This window comes from Chiloscyllium punctatum, chromosome 5 (assembly GCF_047496795.1).
Source record: "Chiloscyllium punctatum isolate Juve2018m chromosome 5, sChiPun1.3, whole genome shotgun sequence".
Lineage (NCBI taxonomy): Eukaryota > Metazoa > Chordata > Chondrichthyes > Orectolobiformes > Hemiscylliidae > Chiloscyllium > Chiloscyllium punctatum.
The window spans coordinates 59,317,287-59,342,850 of record NC_092743.1 but is presented as its reverse complement, the minus strand read 5'-3'; the positions used below and the strand labels follow the sequence as shown (position 1 = coordinate 59,342,850).

General features: G+C 39.8%; 1 protein-coding gene across 7 annotated transcripts in view; it reads left to right on the top strand.

The window, feature by feature from the left end:
• The window catches only part of greb1l (GREB1 like retinoic acid receptor coactivator), a 348,236-nt gene that overhangs the window by 215,692 nt on the left and 106,980 nt on the right, over nt 1-25,564 (top strand). For 5 of the 7 annotated variants that reach the window (XM_072570405.1, XM_072570400.1, XM_072570403.1 and 2 more), the window contains 6 exons: nt 6,051-6,260; nt 12,220-12,396; nt 14,520-14,696; nt 15,837-15,983; nt 17,663-17,794; nt 23,205-23,363. In XM_072570405.1, the coding sequence (XP_072426506.1) occupies nt 6,051-6,260; nt 12,220-12,396; nt 14,520-14,696; nt 15,837-15,983; nt 17,663-17,794; nt 23,205-23,363 (1,002 nt within the window). The remainder of the gene's footprint in view (nt 1-6,050; nt 6,261-12,219; nt 12,397-14,519; nt 14,697-15,836; nt 15,984-17,662; nt 17,795-23,204; nt 23,364-25,564) is intronic. The other 2 variants (XM_072570404.1, XM_072570406.1) reach the window with 1 other exon arrangement.

Sequence of the window (25,564 nt, the reverse complement as noted above, 5' to 3'; positions counted from 1 at the left end):
TTAAAAGGCATCTAGATGAGCATATGAATAGGAAGGGTTTAGAGGGACATGGGCCAGGTACTGGCAGATGGGACCAGATTGGGATGGGATATCTGGTCGACATGGATGAGTTGGACTGAAGAGTCTGTTTCCGTGCTATACTTTTCTATGTCTCTATGACTAAGTCCCAAAAGTCTACTCTCAAACGAGGCTCGAGAGAGAGAGAGTGCTCAGCATTTTGATACTCAGACCTTTTATAGATTTTTATAGATATTTTCTAATCAACTTGTTTAGAAATGTTATTACATTTCTTTGGCAGGTGAGATTTGAACCCTGGCTCAGAGTTAGGGCACTATCACTGCCCCACAAGAGCCCTCTCAATTATTCATGCATATATTCAGCAGCAGCAGCACATTCAGGTTCATACACTGATCTTTAGCTTTGATCCTGGGGATCTGAAATATTCTTTGAGGATGCATTATGGCTGGATTAGATGAAGGAGGTAGAAGGTTGAGGAAGAATTCACATGGATCTGTAGAATCACTATTACATGTTTTTGAAACAAAATGGCACCCTTAGTGACATAAGCCTAGGTGCTACAGAGTCATGTTTGTTGTCCATTGAGTTTATGCAGGTTGAACAATGGAAGTGTGAGGGAAAATGGCAAAACAATGTTTTGAATTGACATTTCTTCAGATGGTTCGTACTTTATTGAGAGTAAAAATCACATGCGAATTGTCTTGCTTATACCATAGCATGAATCAAATCCTGGGTATGTTTAAGCAGTATATCTGAATCCCATGATTGCAATTTGATTTGCTTAAATAAATGCCATCTCTTTGCAGATGTACATGGAAGGGATAATGCTGTATATTTGCATTAATATTTCCAAAAATATTTCGCTTCTGACAAATTGAAGTAACCATTGAAACACTTTAAAGTTTTGCAGTGAAGCCATCACCATAACTTGGAACTTTCCGAGTGAGGTGGTATGTTAAGGACAATAACATTAGGAAGCATTACCTTACAACACTGCCTTATAAAATCAGATTTATCTTGAGTAATTTCAATTGTGACTGCTGCAACTCTGAACCTGTCCACCATCTGTAAATATGAAGACCGAAACCACCACCTTCCAAGGATTTTGCTTACCTTCTACCATGTTCTTGGCAATGCAGAGGTGACAGTGATAGAATCAGAATGGTGTCTCAGGATGGAAAGCATGTTGAAGACTTTTGTTCACTAATATATGTCAACATGTTAAACCATAAAATAACTGACAACATCTGACTCTTTTAAACTAAGATTGTTATAATTGCATGGGTTTTCAAAAGATAACTTCATTTTATGAAGTAGTTAATTTGCCTCTTGGAATCTAATTGTTCTAATTCTTTGAGGAAGAGGATAATAAGTATATAGTGGAATAGTACATAGAATCAGAGAGTCTACAGATGAAAGACGATTGTGTCTATATGCAGCAAGAACTGAACGATGTTCAGTGTTGTGCTGATCAGTAACAAATAACATTTGTGCCAGGCATTGACAATTTGCACAGAAGGTCTAAATGACTCCCATTAACAATGAATTATATCACCAATGTCATATTTCCCACTATCCTCATTCTTGAGTCATCCTTGATCAGAAACCTAACTGTATCAACCTTATAAATATTGTTGCAACAAGAGCAAGTAAGAGAATGGGCAGACTGGATAAGTAACTCACCTCCTAGCTCCTCTACGCCCCTCCACCACCTACAAGGCGTATCAGGAATGTGATAGGATACTGTGCAATTGTCTGGATAAACATTGCTTAAACAACACTCAAGTTCAGTGCCATTCGGGGAAAAGCAGGTTGTTTGATCAGTAGTTCAACCAGCACCTTAAACTTGCATTCCCTCCACTGTAGCTGCATTATGTGAAATGATATGCAGTGTAACTATTTACCAAGTCTCCTTTGACAGCACTTTCCAAACTTGCAACTTTTACTTAGACAAAGCATTAGGTGCATGGGAACACTATCAATCACAAGTTGTCTTTCTAATTTACAAACCATACCTTTGGAAATGTACTGTGTTTTGTACATTAGTTCAATATTCTGGATTTCCTTTCTGTGTAAGTACCGTTCTTTGAAACTCAGTGATTTGATTAGATTTGATTAGATTAGATTAGGTTATCTACAGTGTGGAAACAGGCCCTTTGGCCCAACAAGTCCACACTGACCCTCCAAAGAATAACCCACCCAGACGCATTTTCCTATGATGTTGAGCACAGGATAATTTGAGCTATTAGTTTGCTTGAAAATAATCATAAATACTTTGATTTAGCCATGAAAGTCCTTAGCTATGCTACTGATAAAGATTTATGCAAGGGGTGTTCAGAAACAACTTTACCTTCCATTTGGAAATTGTGAGAAACAAAACTCACATATTAATAAATTTCAGTCAGAGTCAAATTCTGAAGCAGCGAATTTTATTGATATGTACTTGCAAGAACGGGTGCCTAATGAGTAAGCACCCTGATCTGAGGGTTACATTCTGATTTTTGCTGTTCAGCTACATCTCTGTCCTCCCCTTTCACCCCATTGGTTACTTTTGCTGTAGCGCGTAGTCTATCACAAGCTCTAGCTTCACTCCACCTTTGTCTAGCTTCTCTCCGCCTCTGTTTACTTCTCTCATTACTCTAAGCCTGTCGCCCCTTACTCTTATTTATCTCATCCCTTATATGTGACTATCCTGGCATAGTTTGCTGTCTTCGTGCAATCATCCTGCCAAACTAAATTCCATCTGTTAGCCACATCCCTCCTGCGACTGGCACATTATTCTCCTGTTACTGGTACATCCCGCTACACGGTCGCTCTGCCCTATTAGCCATAGATAATTCTACCTGTTTTCGCTTCTTCTGTTTGCCTATGCCTGGTACATCCTGCTACACGGTTGCTCTGCCCTATTAGTCATAGATAATTCTACCTGTTTTTGCTTCTCACTGTTTAGTATTGGCATGTGCAGCCTAATTTTATAATGTAAACTTTTGCAGAAGCAAAACCTGTTCCCTTATTCTGCACAATTTTAACCCTACACCTTACAGAAACCTTTAGATCTTTCCAGTGATGCCTTATTACTTTGAATGCCTGGATTGCTGCAGTTACCACACTTCTGTGTGAGTGGATATAATGTGCATCATGTTGCAGTTAGACTTGTTGGATCTCTCCAGGTTACCTCCATTTCACACATACATGAAGCGACTATTGCCACTACCTGTATTTGCAAATTGATAGGCAGTATGGGATCAGATAGTTCACCAAATCCCTGGTGTATCATGACTAAACATATACTTTCTCTTCTCCCCAATCCCACAATCTTATATTTTTCTAAAAATATAAAAGGTAAAAAGGTAAAAAGAATATAAACGCAGAGTTAATAAATTAAAATGTACTTTGGAAAATTAGAAGTTGTGGATTCTTTTTTGGAAGAATCTTCGAATAACCATAAGAAATAGGAACAGGAGTAGGCTATTTAGCACCTCAAGCCTGCTGTGCAATTCAGTAGGATAAAGGCTGATCCAACATTCTCATATCCACTTTCATGTGTTTTCCTCATAACCCTTGATTCCCGTACAGATCAAGAACATGTCTATCTCTGCCTTAAGTATAAACAATGACTCTGCCCCCACAGCTTCCTGTGACAAAGAGTTCCAAAGACTCTCAACCCTCTGAGAGAAGAAATTCCCCTTCATCGAGATCTTAAACAGGCATTCTGTTATTCTGAGAAAATGCCCTTTGGACCTAGGCTCTCCCAAGGAGGGAAACATCTTCTCAGCATTAAACCTGTCAAGCCCCTTAAGAATTATTAAGCCCCTTATGTGTTTCAGTAACAATGATTACCATATTAATGATTACCAATCATTAATCATGGATTGGTAACAGAAAGGATCACTAGGGGGTATGTGTTGTACATGGACTTCCAAAAGTTGTTTGACACAGGGCCACACACCTGACTTGCAATGAACGTTATAGATCAGGGAATAAAAGGGACAGTAGCAACACTAATACAAAATTGTGCAGTAGGAAATGCAACATAATGGTTAATGGATATTTTGCAGTCTGGAAGAAAGTTGCAGTTGTGTTCCCCAGAGGTTTGTATGGAGATTCTTGCTGATGTAAAATGATCTAGATCTTGGTGTGCAGGGGATAATTTCAAGGTTTATGAACAAGACAAATTTAAAAGACTTGTGAACACGTGAGGAAGCCAGTTAGAACTTCAAAAGGACGTTGACACGTGGTGGAGTGGGTGCGTAAATGGTAGATGAGGTTCAGTGTAGAGAATTGAGGTGATGCACTCTGGTCCAAAGAACCTTGAGAGATGGTATAAAATGAAGCATACTACTCTAAACGATGTACTGGAGCACGGTGACCTGGGTATATATCTAGATAGCCATGAATGGTGGCAGAACAAGCCTCTAGTAAAGTATAATTATTCTATACTTCATATTTTTGAGCAATGATTTTAAGACCAGGGAAGTTTTGGTCAACTTCTGTAAGGTACTGATTAGATCTCAGCTGAATGTTCTGGGTGCTACACCAAAGGAAGGATGTGAATGCATTAGAGAGTGCTGAAGAGGTTTATGAAAGTAATACCAGCAATTAGACACCAGTTTTGAGGAATGGTTTGAGAAATTGGGATTGATTTCCTTGAAAAGGAAGTCACAAGAAAATTTGCTGCGAATGTTTAAAAGCATGACAGAGGTTAAGAAAAATCTATTCTTAATTTGAGCTCTGACGCAAAGTTTTAACTTGTCTCTGACTACAGTGGAGGTGCCAGAGGACTGAAGGACAGCTATTGTGGTTCCACTTTTCAAGAAGGGTGGCAAAGCTGAACCAACCAGGGATTATAGATCAATGAGTCTCCCATCAATGGTAGGGAAACTACTGGAAAAATTCTGCAGGGAGAATCAATCTCCCCATGAGAGACAAGGTTTGATCAGAAATATTCAGCATAGCTTTGCCAGAGAAATTTAATTGCATTGTTGAGGAGGGGACTTGGGTTGTAGGTGAGGGTAGTGTAGTTTATGGTGATTTCAACAAAGTCTTTGACAAAAAGGAGACTGATACAGAGTATAAGAGCTTGTGGCATTTAGAGTAACTTGGCAATTTGTATCTAAATTGACTTAGTGGTGGTAACAGGCTGTTTGTGTGACTGAAGGTTAATGTCTAGTGACATACCACAAGAATTAGTATTAGGTTCCTTGTTGTTCATATCTGCATACATTTCAAATATATAATTATATATATATTAATGATAATGAAGAAAATGTGAGCGGGAGGCAGTGTTAACTGAGTTTATAAATGACATGAAGATTGGCTGTGTGGTTGACTGAGGAAGAACATCTTCGGTCACAAGAGGAAATAGATGGATTGGTCAGATGGTTACATCAGTGGCAGAGGGAATTTAACCCAGATAAGTGTGAAGTAAATCGTCTGAAATATCATATAATCATAAAATCCCTATAGTGTACAAATAGGCCATTTGGCCAAACTATTCCAACCTCCAAAGAGTATCACACCCAGACTCATTCCGCTACCCTATTACTCTACATTTCCCCTGACTCATGCACCTAGCCTACACATCCCTGAACACAATGAGCAATTCAGCATGGCCAATTCACCTAACCTGCACATGTTTGGATTCTGAGAGGAAACTGGAGCACCCGGAGAAAATCCACGCAGACACGGGAAGAATGTGCAAATATGATCCCAATTCAGTACAAAAATCCTCATTTCTGCTTTTAAGAGGGTTAGCTAAGATAAATAATCTAACTAAACTTATTTCAGCCCATTCTGCTGGAAGAATGGAGCCTGGCCCACTTAATCATGGGAGAAGCTCTGTCTCTGGCTCCAGGCAATGGTAAGCCTCCCCAGTTGTTTCGGAGAATGGAAGGGATTGACCTGGTAAACAGAGATGCGTTTTTAATGCTTCAGAAATTGACGAGTTTGCTGGCAATCTCCCTGGTACTCTGAGTAAATGATATAGATTTGAGCCAATTGTAAATAGTGCCTGAAATTGTTTTTTTATAAAGCAGATGTTAAACCAAAAATAGAGGACCTTGATAAAGATATTGAAGTTCATCGCTATGCACAGAGCAGCTCTTCTGGATTCCCAGCCATACAAGTTGGTAATGGAATGGACAATGAAGAAGAGGAAGAAGAAGAGGAAATGTCTGAGTCAAACAGCCCACCTATTACATACATGCAGAAACATGTCCCAGAAGGATCCTGCACAACAGATGGTGAGTATCACTTTGTCTTCTAGAATGTAAGTACCGACATGAATAGGAGTGCCAATCGTGAATTTGTTTGTGAGTTTGCAAAGGCTCCATCAGTACACAGTCATTCTTCTAGCATGAAACAATGATATGAATGAGCTCTGAATGTGGTTTGAACTGATGTGTCATGCACAGTATTATTGGTACAAATCAGATCAAATCTATATGTAACATTTTGATACCTATCAGCTGACCACACTTAGTCCTCACTGACCCACCCCCAAAACCCACTGACCTTTCAACCATCCAACCATAATCTCAATCCTCTGTCACCCCGTAAACCCCAATCTCTTGGCTGATCCATCAACCCCCTTCAATCTCGCACCCAACCTGACCCAACCCAAGCTCATAAGTCAATTCTTCCCTTGACCAGGCCATCTTCCTCCTTATCACTTTTCTGTTTGTCCTATACATTCCATTACACTCTGTGCCCCCGATACTATTTCACATCACGACCCACCTAGCAACCTGACATCCTACCCAGTTATCTCAATAGAATATTGCACGCTTGCACTACCCACCCTTCCCATTTAGACCTATTTACTCATATATTCATATGAACTCACAGCAAAGTGATGGGCAAGCCTATTTACCAGAATACTGCCAGTAAGTGCTTTAAAAAATGTGTTATATTTGTGTGTACTCCCACCATTGCCCCTGAAGATTTGTGTGCTTGGTGAGATGGGAATCGTTCCACATCAGATTTGTAGCTCCAGTGATTTTTCTCACCCTCCAACATACCTGTATCTATTTGCAGCTTTTTTATGTCCCACTATTCTTACTTTTTCACTTACTCAAACTTGGATACATTACGCTCCATCCCAACATCTTGACAAAGATTATAAATAGCTGAGCCTCAAGCATAGATTCTTACCATACCCCATTAGTTACAGCCTGCCAACTCAAAAGTGATCTGCTTCTGCTTGTGAAAATGTTTCAAAACAGCTTGAATGCACTTAGAATTTAGTGTTAATTGCCAGTTATATATTAATAATCATAGTCCCTCAATTTTTTCCCTGACAGTCTATTTCACATCCTTTCCTGATCCACCCGTGAATTTGAGAATCTATTCTTGGTATCTTGTTCAAATGCTCCTTCTGCTAATTTTTTTAAAGTCACTCTCCTTTATGCTTTAGTTTTGCTTTGATATTTGCATTACTCCTGCTTTCTTCAACTATTCCAATCCTTTAAGTAAATAAAAGCTTTCTCACTCAAAGACCCGATGCGCAACTTCATTTTTCCCATGGTAATTCCTAAATAACCTCAATATTGTGGAAAATACAGTGAAAGAAAACTTAAAAGTACAAAAGAAGAATCACAGGAGATGGTGGGGGAGTGGGGGGTGCGGGGGTGATAATAAACGAGTATGTTGCTTTTGTGTTTACTCTGGAGAAGGATATGGAAGCTAGAGAACTGGGTGAAATAGATAACGACATCTTGAAAAGTGTCCATATTACAAAGGATGAGACGCTGGACACCTTAAAATGCATACAGGTGGATAAATCCCTAGGATCTGATCAGCTGTACCCTAGAACTTTGTAGGAAGATGGGCTCTTACTGAGATATTTGTATCCTCAGTAGCCACAGGTGAGATGCTGGAAAACTGGAAGATGGCTGATGTGGTGCCACTATTTAAGAAAGGTGGTAAGGAAAAGCTAGGGAACTACAGACAGGTGAGCCTGACATCAGTGGTGAGCAAATTGTTGGAGGGGATTCTGAGGTACATGCATTTGGAAAGGCAGGGACTGATTAGAGATAGTCAGCATAACTTTGTGTGTGGGAAATAGTGTCTCACAAACTTGATTGAGTTTTTTGAAGAAGTGATGAAGAGGTTTGATGAAGGCACAGTGATGGGCTTCAATAAGGCATTTGACAAGGTTCCTCATGATGGGCTGGTTAGCAAGGTTAGATTACATGGAATACAAGGAGAAATAGCCATATGGATATAGAACTGGCTTGAAGGTAGAAGATAGAGGATAGTGGTGAAGAGTTGCTTTTCACATTGGAGGACTGTGACCAGCAGTGTGCCATAAGGATTGGTGCTGTGTCCACTGTTTTTCGTCTTTTACGTAAATGATTTGGATTTGAACATAGGTGATATGGTTAATAAGTTTGCAGATGATACCAAAATTGGAGGTGAAGTGAACAGCAAAGAAGGTTACCTCAGAGTTCAACAGGATCTTGATCAGGTGGGCCAATGGGCTGAGGAGTGGCAGATGAAGTTTAATTTAGATGAGTGTGAGGTGCTGCATTTTGGAAAGGCAAATCAGGGCAGGACTTATACACTTAATTGTGAGGTCCTGGGCAGTGTTGCTGAACAATGGAACCTTGGACTGCAGGTTCTTAGTTCTTTGAAAGTGGAGTGGTGGGTACATAGGATAATGAAGAAAGCGTTTGTATGCTTGCCTTTATTGGCCAGTGCATTGAGTATAAGATTTAGGAGGTCATGTTGAAACTGTACAGGACATTGGTTAGGCCACTTCTGAAATACTGCATTCAATTCTGGTCTCCCTGCTATAGGAAGGATGTTGTGAAACTTGAAAGGGTTCAGAAAGATTTATAACGACGTTGCCAGGGTTGGAGGGTTTGAGCTATAGGGGCAGGCTGAATAAGCTGGGGCTATTTTCCCTGGAGCGTAGGATGCTGAGGGGTGACCTTGTAAAGGTTTACAAAATCATGAGGGGCATGGATAGGGTGAATAGCCAAGGTCTTTTCCCAAGTGTAGGGGGATCCAAAACTAGCAGGCATAGATTTAGGGTGAGAGGGGAAAAATTTAAAAGGGACCTAAGGGGCAACGTTTTCACACAAAGAGTGGTGCGTGTATGAAATGAGCTGCCAGAGGAAGTGGTGGAGGTTGGTACAATTACAACATTTAAAAGGCACCTAGATGGGTACATGAATATAAATGGTTTAGAGTGATATGTGCCAAATGCTGGCAGGTAGGACTAGATTAATTTGGGATATCTGGTCAGCATGGACGTGTTGGACAAAAGGGATTGTTTCCATGCTGTACAGCTCTATGACTTTATAACTCTAAGAAGAAAGGTACAATGGATGCGAAGAAGTTGGAGAGAGGGAAAGAGTCCAGTGTTAGTTAGAAAAAAGAAACCATAATGAAGATGAAACAAAGACCTAAATAAAGATGGTGGAAAGCAAAAGTGAAGATGAGCGAAAGAGGATCATGGAAAATTTTAAAATAACAAATTTTAAAATAAAGTAACATAGAAGTGAAGGAGGAAATGAAATGAATTTTAGGAGAAGAAAAAGTTTAAAATTGTGAAGGTGAAAAGAGAAACAAAGGAGTGTGAACCATGAGAGAAAATAGAGACATTTTTGAAAAATCTACCACTGCTAAACTGAATGAATGTCAGAAACTCAGATTAACTTTGCGGTGCCCAGCCTGGTTGAGAACTGTTGAATCACATAACTTTGTTCAAATTTATCGGCAAAACTTGCAATTAACATGAGCCATGCTGATGGCCTTAATGTTCCTACTATAATTTTGTTGGCAGTTGTACCAATGTGATGGTGTTAAACTTGTGTAAACACATCATTGTAATACGTGTGTTTGAATATGTATATTTGGAAACCATGCAAAGTTAACCTTGGAACAACTCTAAAAGGACTTTTTCATCATAACCGTTGAATATATGTAATAAAGGACTTAAGTTAGGATTCAACCAATGTTTAAGAATTGCTACTTTTAATGTGCAATCATCAGAATTCCCTATCTGTGTGATTTTGATTCAGCACCTCAGATTATTTTGTTAATATTTGGGTGATCTTTGCTGTTTTTGATCTACATATCAGTGTGACTGAATCTTCCTGTCCCATGACTCAATGAGAGGGAATATTGGAGAACTGCACTATTTGTCATACACCTGATTCTTATTGCAGATAAAGAGTCTTAACAAAGGAGGTAATGAAAGCAAGAACTGAAAGCTTCAGCAAGTGAAGTTAGAGATTCCTGAGGAATAAGGAAATAAGTTTAGGAAAATCAGCCAAAGGCCAAGAAGATTTTTTTATTTCATATTTGTATCAATTTTATATCCAATATGATGTTTTGTAAGAAAAACAAGAAAAAAAAGACTGGATACCTAAGCATAAACTACAAAGCCTTACTCCCACATTAAAGGTGAGAAATACTCAAAAGTTCCACTCCATAACCAGGGCAGAAGTGACTAACACGAGGGGTCATAGTTTTAAGCTGGTTGGAGGAAAGAATAGAGGGGATGTCAGAGGCGGGTTCTTTACACAGAGAGTTGTGAGAGCATGGAATGCGTTGCCAGCAGTTGTGGAGGCAGGGTCATTGGGGACATTTAAAAGACTCCTGGACATGCATATGGTCACAGAAATTTGAGGGTGCATATATGAGGATCAGTGGTCGGCACAACATCGTGGGCTGAAGGGCCTGTTCTGTGCTGTACTGTTCTATGTTCTATAATCAGCTGCTTTGTTTAGGAAAAAACAACCAACCACCTAACATATTTAATACTGTCAACATGGAGGAAGTCACAGACTTCACAGGACTGGTTGAAATGTTTAATCCTCTGTCTTCTAAAGCAGAACAGTCAATGCCAGTGATATCCAAGACTTTAGCAATCTTTCTCACCAGTCAGACAATGGGCTAAAAATGTCCAACTTTAAAAGCACCTTAAGGGAGTTAAGCTAAATATGACTCCATGTGAGCTAAACCAATGTCCACAGATTCAGGACAGAGTTAAGAAGAAGGTATTATGTGGTTTAAGCATCCAGGATACTGCAAAAAGAGAAACTATCCCTTCCCGTTAGAAAGTGATTGCCTGATCCAGAAATCGAGCATACTACAAGGAAGAAATTGTGTACTTCAACAGAGCAGCTGTCTTCCAGGACGGAAGTTTGGGAGATTAAGAATTCTTTAAATAAGGTCATAAACCACCAACAATGTCCTCTTGTCAGCATTTCCAAGATATGTCAAGAAATCACAAGTTTTAAAACTGTTGGATGTTTTGAAAGAAAGGCCATTCACAACTTTGAATGTGTGAAGAATATAACCTATTATCATTCTGCGTGTTTTTTGATTAGCTCACTTGGCTGGTTGGCTGGTTTGCAACTCAGACAGATGCCAACAGGGTGGGTTCAATTCCTGCACACGATGAGATTGCCATGAAGGACCCTGCCTCCCACCCTCTCCCCTTACTTGAGGAATGGTGACCCTCAGGTTAAACCACCACCAGTCATTTGTCTGTGATGAATGTGCTATGTTATGGTCCAGTAAAACTATGACAACTTTACCTTTGTTTTATTATTGATTGATTTATCTAAGAAGAGGGGATCTGCTTTCATCTAATATGGTGTGAATACGCTTAAGACCTAATAGAATGAGAGAACTGATGATGGACATGTGACTGAAGAATTATTTGTGTTTAGTTTAATTGTATAAATATGGGGAGAGAATTTAATGGTGCCTGGCTAATTAAAATAAGGCTCTCTCATATAATTATGAACTTGAATTCTGTTTCAATGAAGTTATTGTTTGGAGTATAACATCATATGTAGAACAGGTCACATAAGGATGGCAGATTCATTTGATGAACCAGCTGGGTTTCCAACAATTGATAGTAATTTCATGGTAACTATTACTGAGATTTATTTTATATTCCAAATTTTATTAACTGAATTGAAGTTTCACAGTGGCCTTGGTGGGATTTGAAACTTCTGCCCTGAGCATTATGCTGGGCCTCTGGATTAATAGCCATTACATTATTGTTAACCCAATAAGCACACAAATATATTAACACTAACACTTAAAGCTATTTCAAAGCAAAGTCGTCTTTTTCATTTCCTAAGGAACCTTTTAAAATATATTTGTTGATTTGTTTTGAAACATTGTTCAAATAAGTCACATTGTTTATCAATTAATAATGTTTTTTCTTTGATTTAGGTTTCTGCCAAGCTGGCAAAGACCTGCGTCTAGTATCACTCTCTACTGAACAAATTGACATTCCACCAGGGTTTGTGCTGGTAGGAGCCAAATCTCCAAATCTCCCTGAGCACATTCTGATCTGCGCAGTAGATAAACGCTTTCTGCCAGATGACAATGGAAAGAATGCACTTTTAGGTGAGTATAACCTTATTTCTGACAGCAAGTTATTTGGTAGTGTGACAGCACATTTTTCAGTTAAACAGCAGATTTCTTCTGAATGTGTGTTTGCATTTGTATAAATGTCTACAAACAGGATGCTGCCACAATCAGCCAGAGAGAGGCCAATGATTTAAAAATTTAGGCTGGCACCCAATTCTCATTTAAAGTAGTCCTTTAAATTTCCAAATAGGAGACTTGCCCCATTTCTTATGATCAAAGGGGCATGTCTGTCGGTGTTTTGGACTTTTGATGATAAACTTTCTGCTAATCTTTCACTGCTGGCACATCTATCAAAGCAGAGAGTTCTCTATGAAAGTTAATGATCATTATGCCCACCCCTAAGTTGCATTCAACCTATTTGAGTAAATAATAATGGAACTATTTGAATGCAGGTGACAGAAATTGTAGAATTACCACAGATTTAATGTTGAACATGTTTCACACAGTATACTTGATTGTACTCTACTGCATAATTGGGGAATATTCCAATTATGGATCACATTGTAGCAAATTAAATACATTTTAGCTGAAGAATGATTGTATGGTATAATTTGTCATTAATAGAAAATTATTTTCCAATTAAGTCAGTCACTGTTCAATACCTTTTACTGGTGATTCGATATACTGCTCTATATTTTCATATATTTGAATTATTATGTGGTGAATTGAGTCTTATTCATTGTGTGTGGGTTGCATACTTTCCTTGGACACACTTGCCATAGGGAAGAACATTAAGTTCTGACCAGACAGACTAAAGTTACACTGGAGAACCAACATCATTCTCAATTGGAACTTCTTAGACAGAATTTAACTGAACCTGGAGTAAGTATGAAGTGGGCTGACAGAATTGGGTGGGAGTACTGCCTTGAATACTGGGATTCAAGAAACCTGGCCCTCATTAGGTTTGGGGCAGAGAGGAATCAATATGTGAGTGCCACTTGCTGATGGCGGAATATTAGTTTGGTTCATCAATGAGCCACTCAACATCAGCTGATATTGTGCCTCCAGAACCTGTTTGTAGCTTGGGAATTTAACAGGACCACCATCCCTCCCAAAGCCAGCTCAGCAAGCCCTTTCTGGTCTGCTAGTCATCTCTCACAGATGGACACTTAGTGCTCACTCATTTACTAGCATTGGGAGAGAAAAGGCTGCTAAAAATCAGCCCCCTGTCACTGACTCCACTCCCTTCTGCCAATACCCTCACATCTCATCTGTGTCCAGTGGTTACAATGGTAATCCTTGGTCTGAGCCTTGAGGACATCACAAGAGGCAGCCACCACTCCCCGTAATGCTGCTGACAATGGTAAGCTTCCAGCTGCTGATCGGCAAGCTCTTTGGGGAATTTCTGCCCAGTTGTGCTTGATTTTGTGGAAGGTCCATGTTGACTAGAAAAATTCCTGAGGGAACATAACTAGCTTCTGATCTCTTCTTTGGATAGGATACAGGCCATTCAGGACTGATCTGAGGAGAAATTTCTTTACCCAGAGATCATGTGGAATTTTCTTCCACAGTGGAAGGTTGAGGCCAAAACATTGACTGTTTTCAAGAAGGAGTTAGATATGATTCTTAAGATTGAAGGTGTCAAAGGGTATAGGGTAAAAGCACGAACATCACAAGTCGGATGGTCAGCTGTGATCGTCTTGAATGGTGGAGCAGGCTCAAAGGGCCAAATGGTTTACTCTTGCCCCCATTTTCTATGTTCTTTGTAGCTGAGAGTTGAACTACTAACTGCAGAATTCCTAATCACTGAACTGCACTTTTAGCCTTGGTAGTTGTATGACTGGTCCAGTCAATGGTTACACCAGAATGTAGATAGTTGGGCATTCAGTGATGGAAATTCCATTCACTATCAAGGGATGGTGACGAGATTCTGTTTTGTTGGGAATAATCATTGCCTGGCATTGGTGTTGCACAAATCTCCGCACTTTCTCTGGTTCCTTATTTTGTAGTAATCAGGTTGACGTGCAGTTAGCTATATAAGCTATGAGGATTCTGAAAAGGTTCAAAACAAGCAGTGTTTTTCTTCCTGAAGCTTAAGTCATATCCATATAAGTCAGCATGCTCACAATCTGCTCTTACGTCTGTTCCCATGACAACAGGTTTCTCGGGGAACTGCATTGGCTGTGGAGAGAAAGGATTTCGGTATTTCACTGAGTTTTCCAATCACATCAACTTAAAGCTGACAACCCAGCCGAAGAAGCAGAAGCACTTAAAATATTACCTGGTCAAAAACTCTCAAGGTATTTTCTCCAAAGGACCACTGATTTGCTGGAAAGGTAATTATACTGAGTACATAACCTGGTACATTAGCCACTTGTATTGAACAATGATTTTCAGATAGTTTTTTTGGATTTATTTTACTGCCTCTGAATAACTTGTCAGTTACTTTGTTGCTATCTTATATTATTCTGAATAAGCTGTACAGTAAAAATAGAATGGAAAAGATATACTTAAAGACTCCTTAATGAGTCTTTAAAAAGTGAATTATTTAAACAATGGCACTTAGCAGAAAAATAAGGACCATCTCCTGCAAATGGACAAGAAAATTTCTTCTGTTATTTGTAGCAAGTGGCAATGATATGAGAGGTAGCAAGTTATTTTTGAAACTATCTAAATTGTTTTGACTTAGAGCCAGGTTCAAGTCCTACCTGCTCCAGAGGCATGTCGTAATAACTCTGAACAGGTTGATTGCAAAATGTCCAAACTACTTTGAATTGCCTTTCATTGCAGTATCTGAGTCTTGAATTTTGAATTGTGTGGAGTTTTTCAGTTTATCATACCTCTTAATAATGAAATGAAGGTTTGAATCCAGCCCAAAAGGATGAGCAAAATTGTCCATTCTTGAATGGCCGTAAAGATCTGAAACAAACTGACACTCCTGAAATTCAGCCAGAAATTTTGGATGTGGCTGACATATACCAGGGTTTGATTGTAAAAGTCTCTGGCTTAATTCTTCTTAGTGTTGTGTTGAAGAGGTGTCCATTCTTCTACCAACAGCTCGATGTAAATAAATGAGTTGGATTGGAATGAAGGTGCCTCGCCTAAATTCTTCTGTCATGTGAGAATGGACGTCATTATTTAAAAGGCACTGTTTGCCAAAATTAATTCATTAAAGGTGAAAATTGTTGAAGGGACACTACTGAACTTAGAGAGTTAGAGGAGACTTTTGACCTGACTTGGAATGTACTGTATGTATTAACATTTATTTTTGCTGTTTCATTAACATGATAAAGAACCTTTAGAGATATGTGTTGGCAAACGATAGACTGGGTGTAGAAACTGACTCTGCTTCAGATTGTGTCCAGTGTGAGGCCTTGCTTTTATTTTAAAATGTATAGCACATGCATAGCCATGAAATGCCAGTAAGTCCGACACTGGATTTAAAAATAATAACACTTCCTTTGAAATGTTATTAGAATGCCGGACTCGTCAGTCGCCTAGCAGTTATTCATCTGCACTACCCTCTACCAAGTCGGTTGCTGCAGTTGTGGGTGCACCTTCTCCAAATATAGACACTGTGTCATCCAGTGGTTACGGCACTACTGTTGCTAGTTCTCAGACAGGTAGGTTTTTACAGTTGCTGAGTACATGGATTCAAAATCTGATGTGCAATGTGAAACATTTGAAATTATTAACTTGGTATATAAGTGGTGTCATTTTCTCTTCACCTTGACAATGTAGACATTGTGTTATCTGTGACACAACATAAATGAAAGCAGTACTGTGAAATAATAAGCTGAATTTTTTTTCACACAAGGGGAAGGTTCCCTTTAAATGCATTGAAATCTGCACACTGTCTTGTCACAGTGGATAGGGCTCCTGCTTTTTGGGAATCTATTCCAATTTGCATGGGGAAATATTAATGATTTGGCACAACAGAGTGGCTTCTCATTGGGAACATGAGATTTGTATGTTTACAATATTCTTTCATCTCCTTTTCATTGGGTTTCTGAGAAGGGAACAAACTAATCCACATCCAATCACTTCTACACTGCTTTCAAAGTGATCAGGAAGAACTTTGTCCAAGAATAGATGAAGCTAACTATGTCCTTTTCAATTATGTCCGTGCATGAAACTCGGTCTTTACTCAGCTTTTTCTGATAGTATTGTGGCTAAGATTAAAGTCTAATTTGTAAAAAATCATTGGACAAACCTTGTATCTTCATACTGTGGGGTCAAACTACCTGAAGAGCATTACTGTCTTTCCAGTTCTGTCCTCCATTCTCAGAAATACACTGGCTTATGTTGGAAAAAGGTTAACAGTTTCTGCATGGAACTGTAACTCAATGCCCATTCTTAGTGAGTTTACCTTAGAGATGCACAGAGCAGCTATCGTGCCCAAATAGCACTTTTAGCCAAGATCAATTCAGTCAATAGTGACCAAGAGGGAAATGGGAACTGATTTATTTTTCCCAGGTCAGTATGGTTCATTTCTAAAGTTAGAACTCTTCTTAACCCTAGTAGGAGTTCCTTTAACATAGTGTAGCAGGGATTTTGTTATTATGATCCTTGACAAAAGTTTATTGATATTTGATATTTACGGAATGGGGAAGAGAAACATTAACTAGCATGAAGGAGAGGTGAGGAGACAAAGAAATAACAGCATAGATAAAAGTAAAATTGTACCGTCATGTAGAATTGGTGGTGATATAAAATGTAATTGTGTGTGTTGTGTGAAAGGCACATTCATTGAATGAATTTTATTTTACTTAATTTTGTTTTATTTAAATGTTGTTGTAGTAGAACTAGGTCCAGTCAACTTGGAGGGTTTGGTAAGTGTCTTGTTAGAAATAGCTGAATTTACTACAGTGTGAGCAACTTGCGACTGCAAATAATTTCGACAAAGTTCTGCATTATATTAGCTATTATACTTATAAGCAGACATCTGAACAAGCTGTTTATTTTCTATAGTTACTTAATCATCAATTCACTGGCATAGTGGCTAAAAATATCCCAAATCATATTAATTTTTTTAAAACTACAGCTGGAAGTTTATTAGAAATATTTTATTTTCTTACGTTTCTTCTAATACTTCAAAGTCACTTAAGTTTTTGTGATTTGGTGTTATTGAAGGCACAGATCATGATCATAAATTTAAGTGGCATAAGCAGATTAACGATTAAAAAAGGCTGCATTATCAAGTTGGGGGCCTGAATGTTACAAGTATTCAACTTTATAAAACTCTTAGCTGTACTGTGAGATAATTAAAGTTGTTTAAAATATAATACTTCATACATTACAGAGTCAACATTTAACCTGTGTCCAGTATCATCTGCTGCCAATTACCCAGGATGCCAGGACCTGTCCAGGAATGGCAACATAGCAAAACCTCTGGCTGTCACCATGCAACACCTTGGGAAACCTCCAGTAACAGGTTAGTTTTTTTCCCCCTGTTTCTCTGTTGTTCTATAACTGTGGAATTTTTTTTAGGAAAACTTGCTAAGGTACACCATCTTGATTGCTATTAGGACCCTAACATTGCTGGTTTTGGACTGGCATGGGGAGGGGAAGGGAGGGTTTCTGAAATCTATTGAAGATCACTCATTCAGTTTAACTTGTCTTTTTGCGAATGTAAGTAATCTTAAATCACTTGGCACTTCCTCAAACAGTTGACTTAAATTCCGGCTTATATGTTTGGATTTAGTCACACAATAATCTTTCATGTATTTGTTCATTGAAATCATGATGATCACTGCTTAGCTGAAGTTTTTGTTTTGTTTCTTGTAATTCTTTGATCTGTTTTCTTTGGTTGCTGTATTACCTCTGGAATGAAATGAAGGCATTTATTATTTACTCTTTCTTCCCCACTCTCAGCCTTCCTTCTTCATACAAACTGCTGATTTTAAAACTCCAGGCATGACATCTTCTTATCTCTACTTATTAATTTACTTCATTTTCTCTTCAATTGTTTTCAGCCATGGTGGTATGTTAAGCTATAGAATAAATGTTATAGGCTGTATCTCCTGCGTAGAGCCGTGATCAATGAGAGTGCCTGATTGGCAAAGCTCCCAATTTTCCCCAATTTAAATGTATTCTCTATATTCCCTATAAATAAATATCGGAATTGGTCAAACCCCTTCATCTGGCTTTCTCAGTAACAAGATAGATCCCAGCAGTTCAGGAAAGATATAAAGGGATTCAGAAAGGGTGCACAGAAGCTTCATTGTGATGTTACCAGGGATGAGGAGTTATTTGAAAAGTTGTTCTGCTTGGAACAGAGAAAGCGAAGAGGTGACTTATTAGAGGAAGTTGATGAGAGATTTTGGTAGAATACTTAGTGAAATACTACTTCTGCTGATAATTGGATGAATATCATCGATTTTATGTCACGGGAAAATGATCCAGATGGGGGGGTGAGGATTGTTTGATTGAGAGCTGCCAGGATGTGGAATACAGATGAAAGAATGGAAGCTCATTTTCATAAATAATTTCATTATATTAATTCTATAGGCATTAAGGATGAGAAACTTAGAGTTACAGACAAAAACAGAGATATTGTACCAAGAATGTCAACATTTTCAAAGAGTCTAAGACCATAAGACATAGGAGCAGAAATTAGGCCATTTGGCCCATCGAGTCTGCTCGACCGTTCAATCATGGCTGATAATTTCTCAACCCCATTCTCCCACCTTCTCCCTGTAACCTTTGATTCCGTTAACAGTCAAGAATATAAGTTAACTATACTGAATGATCTGGCTTCCACAGCCTTAGACCATAAGACCATAAGACATAGGAGCGGAAGTAAGGCCATTTGGCCCATTGAGTCCACTCCGCCATTCAATCATGGCTGATGGGCATTTCAACTCACTTACCCGCATTCTCCCCGTAGCCCTTAATTCCTTGTGACATCAAGAATTTATCAATTTCTGCCTTGAAGACATTTAGCGTCCCAACCTCCGCTGCACTCCACGGCAATGAATTCCACAGGCCCACCACTTTCTGGCTGAAGAAATGTCTCCGCATTTCTGTTCTGAATTTATCCCCTCTAATTCTAAGGATGTGTCCACAGGTCCTAGTCTCCTCGCCTAACGGAAACAATTTCCTAGCGTCCACTCTCTCCAAGCCATGTATTATCTTGTAAGTTTCTATTAGATCTCCCCTTAATCTTCTAAACTCCAATGAATACAATCCCAGGATCCTCAGCCGTTCCTCATATGTTAGACCTACCATTCCAGGGATCATCCGTGTGAATCTCTGTTGGACACGCTCCAGTGCCATTATGTCCTTCCTGAGGTGTGGGGACCAAAACTGGACACAGTACTCCAAATGGAGCCTAACCAGAGCTTTATAAAGTCTCAGTAGCACAACGGTGCTTTTATATTCCAACCCTTTTGAGATAATTGACAACATTGCATTCACTTTCTTAATCACGGACTCAACCTGCATATTTACCTTTAGAGAATCCTCAACTAGCACTCCCAGATCCCTCTATACTTTGGCTTTACGAATTTTCTCACCGTTTAGAAAGTAGTCCATGCTTGTATTCTTTTTTCCAAAGTGCAAGACCTCGCATTTGCTCACATTGAATCCCATCAGCCATTTCCTGGACGACTCTTCCAAACTGTCTAGATCCTTCTAGAGCCTCCCCACTTCCTTAGTACTACCTGCCTGTCCACCTAACTTTGTATCATCGGAAAACTTCGCTAGAATGCCCCCAGTCCCTTCATCCAGATCATTAATATATAATGTGAACAGCTGCGGCTCCAACACTGAACCCTGCGGGCTGCCATTCCGAAAAAGAACCTTTTATCCCAACTCTCTGCCTTCTGTCAGACAGCCAATCCTCAATCCATACCAGTAGCTCACCTCGAACACCATGGGCCCTCACCTTGCTCAGCAGCCTCCCGTGTGGCACCTTATCAAAGGCCTTTTGGAAGTCTAGGTAAACCACATCCACTGGGTTTCCCCGGTCTAACCTACTTGTCACCTCTTCAAAGAACTCCAACAGGTTTGTCAGGCACGACCTCCCCTTACTAAATCCATGTTGAGTTGTTCTAATCCGACCCTGCTCTTCCAAGAATTTAGAAACCTCATCCTTAATGATGGATTCTAGAATTTTACCAACAACCGAGTTTAGGCTAATTGGCCTATAATTTTCCATCTTTTGTCTTGATCCTTTCTTGAACAAGGGGTTTACAACAGCGATCTTCCAATCATCCAGGACTTTCCCTGACTCCAGTGGCTTTTGAAAGATCTCAACCAACGCCTCCGCTATTTCCTCAGTCACCTCCCTCAGAACTCTAGGATGTAGCCCATCGGGGCCAGGAGATTTATCAATTTTAAGACCTTTTAGCTGTTCTAGCACTTTCTCTTTTGTAATGGCAACCAAACTCAACTCAGCCCCCTGACTCCCTTTAATTGTTGGGATATTACTCATGTCTTCCACTGTGAAGACTGATGCAAAGTACTTATTAAGTTCTCCTGCTATTTCCTTATCTCCCATCACTAGGCTTCCAGCATCAGTTTGAAGTGGCCCAATGTCTACTTTTGCCTGTCGTTTGTTTCTTATGTATTGAAAGAAACTTTTACTATCATTTCTAATATTACTGGCTAGCCTACCTTCATATTTGATCCTCTACTTGCTTATTTCTCTCTTTGTTATCCTCTGTTTGTTTTTGTAGCCTTCCCAATCTTCTGATTTCCCAGTGCTCTTGGCCACTTTATAGGATCTCTCTTTTTCTTTGATAGATTTCCTGACTTCCTTTGTCAGCCATGGCTGTCTAATCCCTTGCCGGATAATCTTTCTCTTCTTGGGGATGAACCTCTGTACAGTGTTCTCAATTTTACCCACAAACTCCTGCCATTTTTGCTCTACTGTCTTCCCTGCTAGGCTCTGCTTCCAGTCTATTTTCGTCAGTTCCTCTCTCATGCCCTCATAATTACCTTTATTTAACTGTAACACCATTACATCCGATTTTGCCTTCTGTGGCAATGTATTCCATAGATTCACTACTCTCTGGCTGAAGAAGTTTGTCCTCATCTCCATTCTAAAGGGTCTTCCCTTTACTCTAAGGCTGTGCCATCCGGTCCTAGCGTCTCCTGCTAATTGAAACATCTTCCCAACATCCACTCTATCCAAGCCTTTCAGTATTATGTAAGTTTCAATTAAATCTCCCTCCACCCCATCCATCAGGTTTAGATCCTGAGTCCTCAAACGTTCCTCAAATGTTAAGCCTTTCATTCCTGGGATCATTCTCTTGAAACCCCTCTGGATTCATTCCAGGGCCATACACCATTCTTGAGAGATGGGGCCCAAAATTGCTCAACAAGCATAATGTGCTAAATGCCCTCTTTTTAAGGTGTAAGTTGCTAGAATTCTAAATATCTTAGGATTTAACCATGTACTTGGTGGTGAACAGTTTCCTTGAACCATTTCAAGAGATGGAGACATCCACTGTGCTGTTTGGAAGGGAGATCCAGGATTTTGACCTAGTGACAGTGAGGGAATGGCAATATTGTTCCAAGTCATGATTGGGTGTGACTTGGAGGGGAACTTAGAGATGGTGTTGTTCCTATAAATCTATTACACTTGTACTTAGAGCTAATAGGGGTTGAGAGGTTGGAATGTGATGTAGAAGAGCTTTGGTGTGTTACTGCAATGTATCTTATAGATGGTTCACATTGCTATCACTCTGTGTTGGTGGTGAAGGGAGTGAATGTTGAAGGTAGTGGTTGAACTGCCAATCAAATATAATGCTGTGTTCTGTATATTGTCAAGCTTTTTCAGTTCAAACTGCACTCATCTAGTCCACTCAAGTGGCAAGTATTTTATCACTGTCCTGATTTTGCTATGTAGATGGTGTACAGATTTCAGAGAGCATCTCAGGAGGTAACTTACTCATCTCAGAGATAGTGAGAACTGTAGGTGCTGGAGGGTCAGAGTGGATAAAGAGTTGAGCTGGAAAAAACACAGCCGGTAAGGCAACATCCGAGGAGAAGGGGAGTCGACGTTTCAGATCGGAACCTTCCATTGGGATCGTTCCCATGCACATACCCATCCCAGGGACAAACTCCATCCCCACTCCCAACTTCTGCTCAACACTAAGCCCCAGCCCCAGCCCCACCAGACCTCCCACTCACTGACGATGAACAGTCAGTCCTCAGCAAAGGACTCACTTTCACTGAGAGAGTCCTGATGGAAGGTTCTGGCCTGAAATGTTGACTCCCCTTCTCCTCTGATGTTGCCTGATCTGCTGTGCTTTTTCCAGCTCAACTATTTATCCATTCAAGTGACTCACCTCAGAATTCCTAGCCAATGCATTTACATAGTATTCAATGATGGTAAATTCCATTGAATGTCAAGGGTTAGATTCTCTCCTGTTTTGGAGATAGTCATTGCCTAACAGTTGTCTGGCACAAATGTTACTTAGGGAATATTAACTTAAAGAATTTTAGCAAACTGGGAATTTACTTTTCATTTCACAGAAATAAAATTTAATTATGAGTGAGATTTGTGTAACATTTTCATATCCTTCATAATACTGAGGTTCCAAAATTACTTTCCTCATTAGGTGCCACCCACCAAAGCTGGCACATAAATTATTTTAGCAGGCATGTCCAGAAAAAAATACAAAATTAAATATTGATGATAGTAAAACAGAACAAAGGAAAAACCCCAGTTTAACATCAGGTTAGCATATCGATGATATTAAGAAAAACTTGGTTGAATGGTGTGGTAATTTAAATATTTATTAATATTAATTAGAGATTAATTTGGTACAACCTTCTTTAAAATATTTAATATCAACTTTTCTTTCATAAGTCCTGATTTATGTCTTATGTAGCTGCCTGTACAAATGGCCAGTCACTTGGAGCTGTGCGAATTAATGGTAATACCAATAGTAACAGCAATGGTGGAAAATCCAATCTGTTCAGTGCTTCTTCACCTCGGCTTCAAACCCTTTCAACTTCATCAAGTCCTGGCTTGACCTCAGGAGATAACAGTAAGAGCATTTTGTAATCCTTTTGCTTTTGCTTTTATAATAATAGATCAAAGACTTTGTGCTTGAGCTAAACCATTAAATCAATAATAACTTTTTTTTTGCAAAGTAAGTTTCATGTGCATTGTGGATGTATGTGATCATATTCAAACCACTAGTGATATAGTCATTCAGCTTCAATTACATCCTTCACTGTCGTATAGTTAAGTGTGCTCTCAAATCAGGGATACAATCTGACACTTCCAATATTTCAAAGGAAATTTATAATTGTAAGATGGAATATTTTCAATGTGAAGTAATTCATCACAGGGAGGTGATGACCTAGTGGCTATTGTCAGTAGACTAATAATCAAGAGATCCAGTTAATGTTCCAAGGGCCCAGGTTCAAATCTCACTTTTGAATTCAAATCCAGTGAGAACAAACAAGAAATCTGGAATTAAAAGTCTAATAAAACCCTTGTCATAAAAGCCCACCTTGTTCACTAATGTCCTTTGAGAAGGGATATCTGCCCATACCTACTTGGTTAGGCCTGCATGTGACTCCAAATCTCATGACAGTGGTTAACTCTGCTCTGATCTGTCTTAGCAAGTCAAACAGTTGTATCACGCACAAGAAAGGAAATAAGGAAGGAAACCAGAATGACCATTTGACATTAGCCTTAGGCACTAAAGCTGACAAGAGCAAACACAACCTGGTCAAAGATGCAAAGTCCTCTTTACTAACGTGGGGGCTACTGCCAAAATGGAAGAGCTAAGTCATGGACAAGTCAAGCCACAATCTGACATGATTACACATAGACATACGCACACAATCATGTCTTACAAGTAGTATTCCAGACAGCACTGTCACCATCCCTGGGTATGTCCGATCACAACTATTGGTAGTGGTAGGAGTGACCACTGCACAGTGTCTGAACAAAATGCTGTCACATTGAGCATGTCGCAGAGACCATTCCCTTCACAACTCCCTCGTTAGATCCACGTCCTCCCACCAGCCTACACACCATTCCCCGCACCTTCACCACCAACCGCAGGAAGTGCAAACCTGCGCCCACTCCTCCCCCTCACCTCCGTCCAAGGCCCCAAAGGATTCTTCCACATCCGACAGAAATTTACCTGTACCTCCACCAATGTCATCTATGTGTTTGTTGCACCCAATGTGGTCTCCTCTATATTGGGGAGACAGGACGCCAACTTGCGGATCGCTTCAGAGAACACCTCTGGGACACCCACACAAACCAACCCCACTGCCCTGTGGCTGAACACTTCATCTCCCCCTCCCACTCTGCCAAGGTCATGCAGGTCGCCTGGAGGAAGGATGCCTCATATGCCACCTTGGGACCCTGCAGCCACAACCAATGTGGATTTCATCGGTGTCCTCATTTCTCCTCCCCCACAAATTATCCCAGTCCCAAGTCTCCAACTCGGCACAGCCCTCCTGACTTTTCCTATCTATGCATTCCAGCCTCCTCTCCAACCTACCATCTTCTCCCCCACCTTCATCTACCTATCGCATTCTCAGCTACCTTCCCTCCCCAATCCCACTCTTCTTCCATTTATCTCTTAGCACCCCCATCCCACAAGCTTATGCCAGAAACATCAAATCTCCTGCTCCTCAGATGCTATCTGACTTGCTGTGTTTTTCTAACACCACACTCTGAACTTTGATCTCCAGCATGTGCAGTCCTCACTTTCTTCACATTGAGCATGCACTCCATCATGTTGCGTGGAATTATCAGTGTGCGAAATAGGATAGACTTGACCAGATCTAGCAAATCATGATTGGGCATGTATGAAGCATTATGGGCCAAAAGCAGCAGCAGAGTTCTACTCCAATGCAATCTGCAACTTCATGGCCCAGTATATCTCCCACTCAAGCATTACCATCAAGCAAGGGATCCAGGAAGAAAGCCCTCACTGTTTTGAGTCAAATCTAATACAAAGGGAATTGGTTGTGATAACAGGTTGTTATCACAGCTCCAGGACATCTCTGTAGGAGTTCCTCCAGGAAACCTTGGCCGCATCATCTTCAGTTGCTTGAACAATTACCTTCCCTCTATTATGGGGTCAGAAGTGCGGATGTTTGCAAATGATTGCACAACATTCAGCACCATTCGTGATACTGAAGCAGTAAATGTCTAAATACAACAGGACCTGGACAGTATCCATGCTTAGACTGACAAATGGTAAATAACATTTACGGC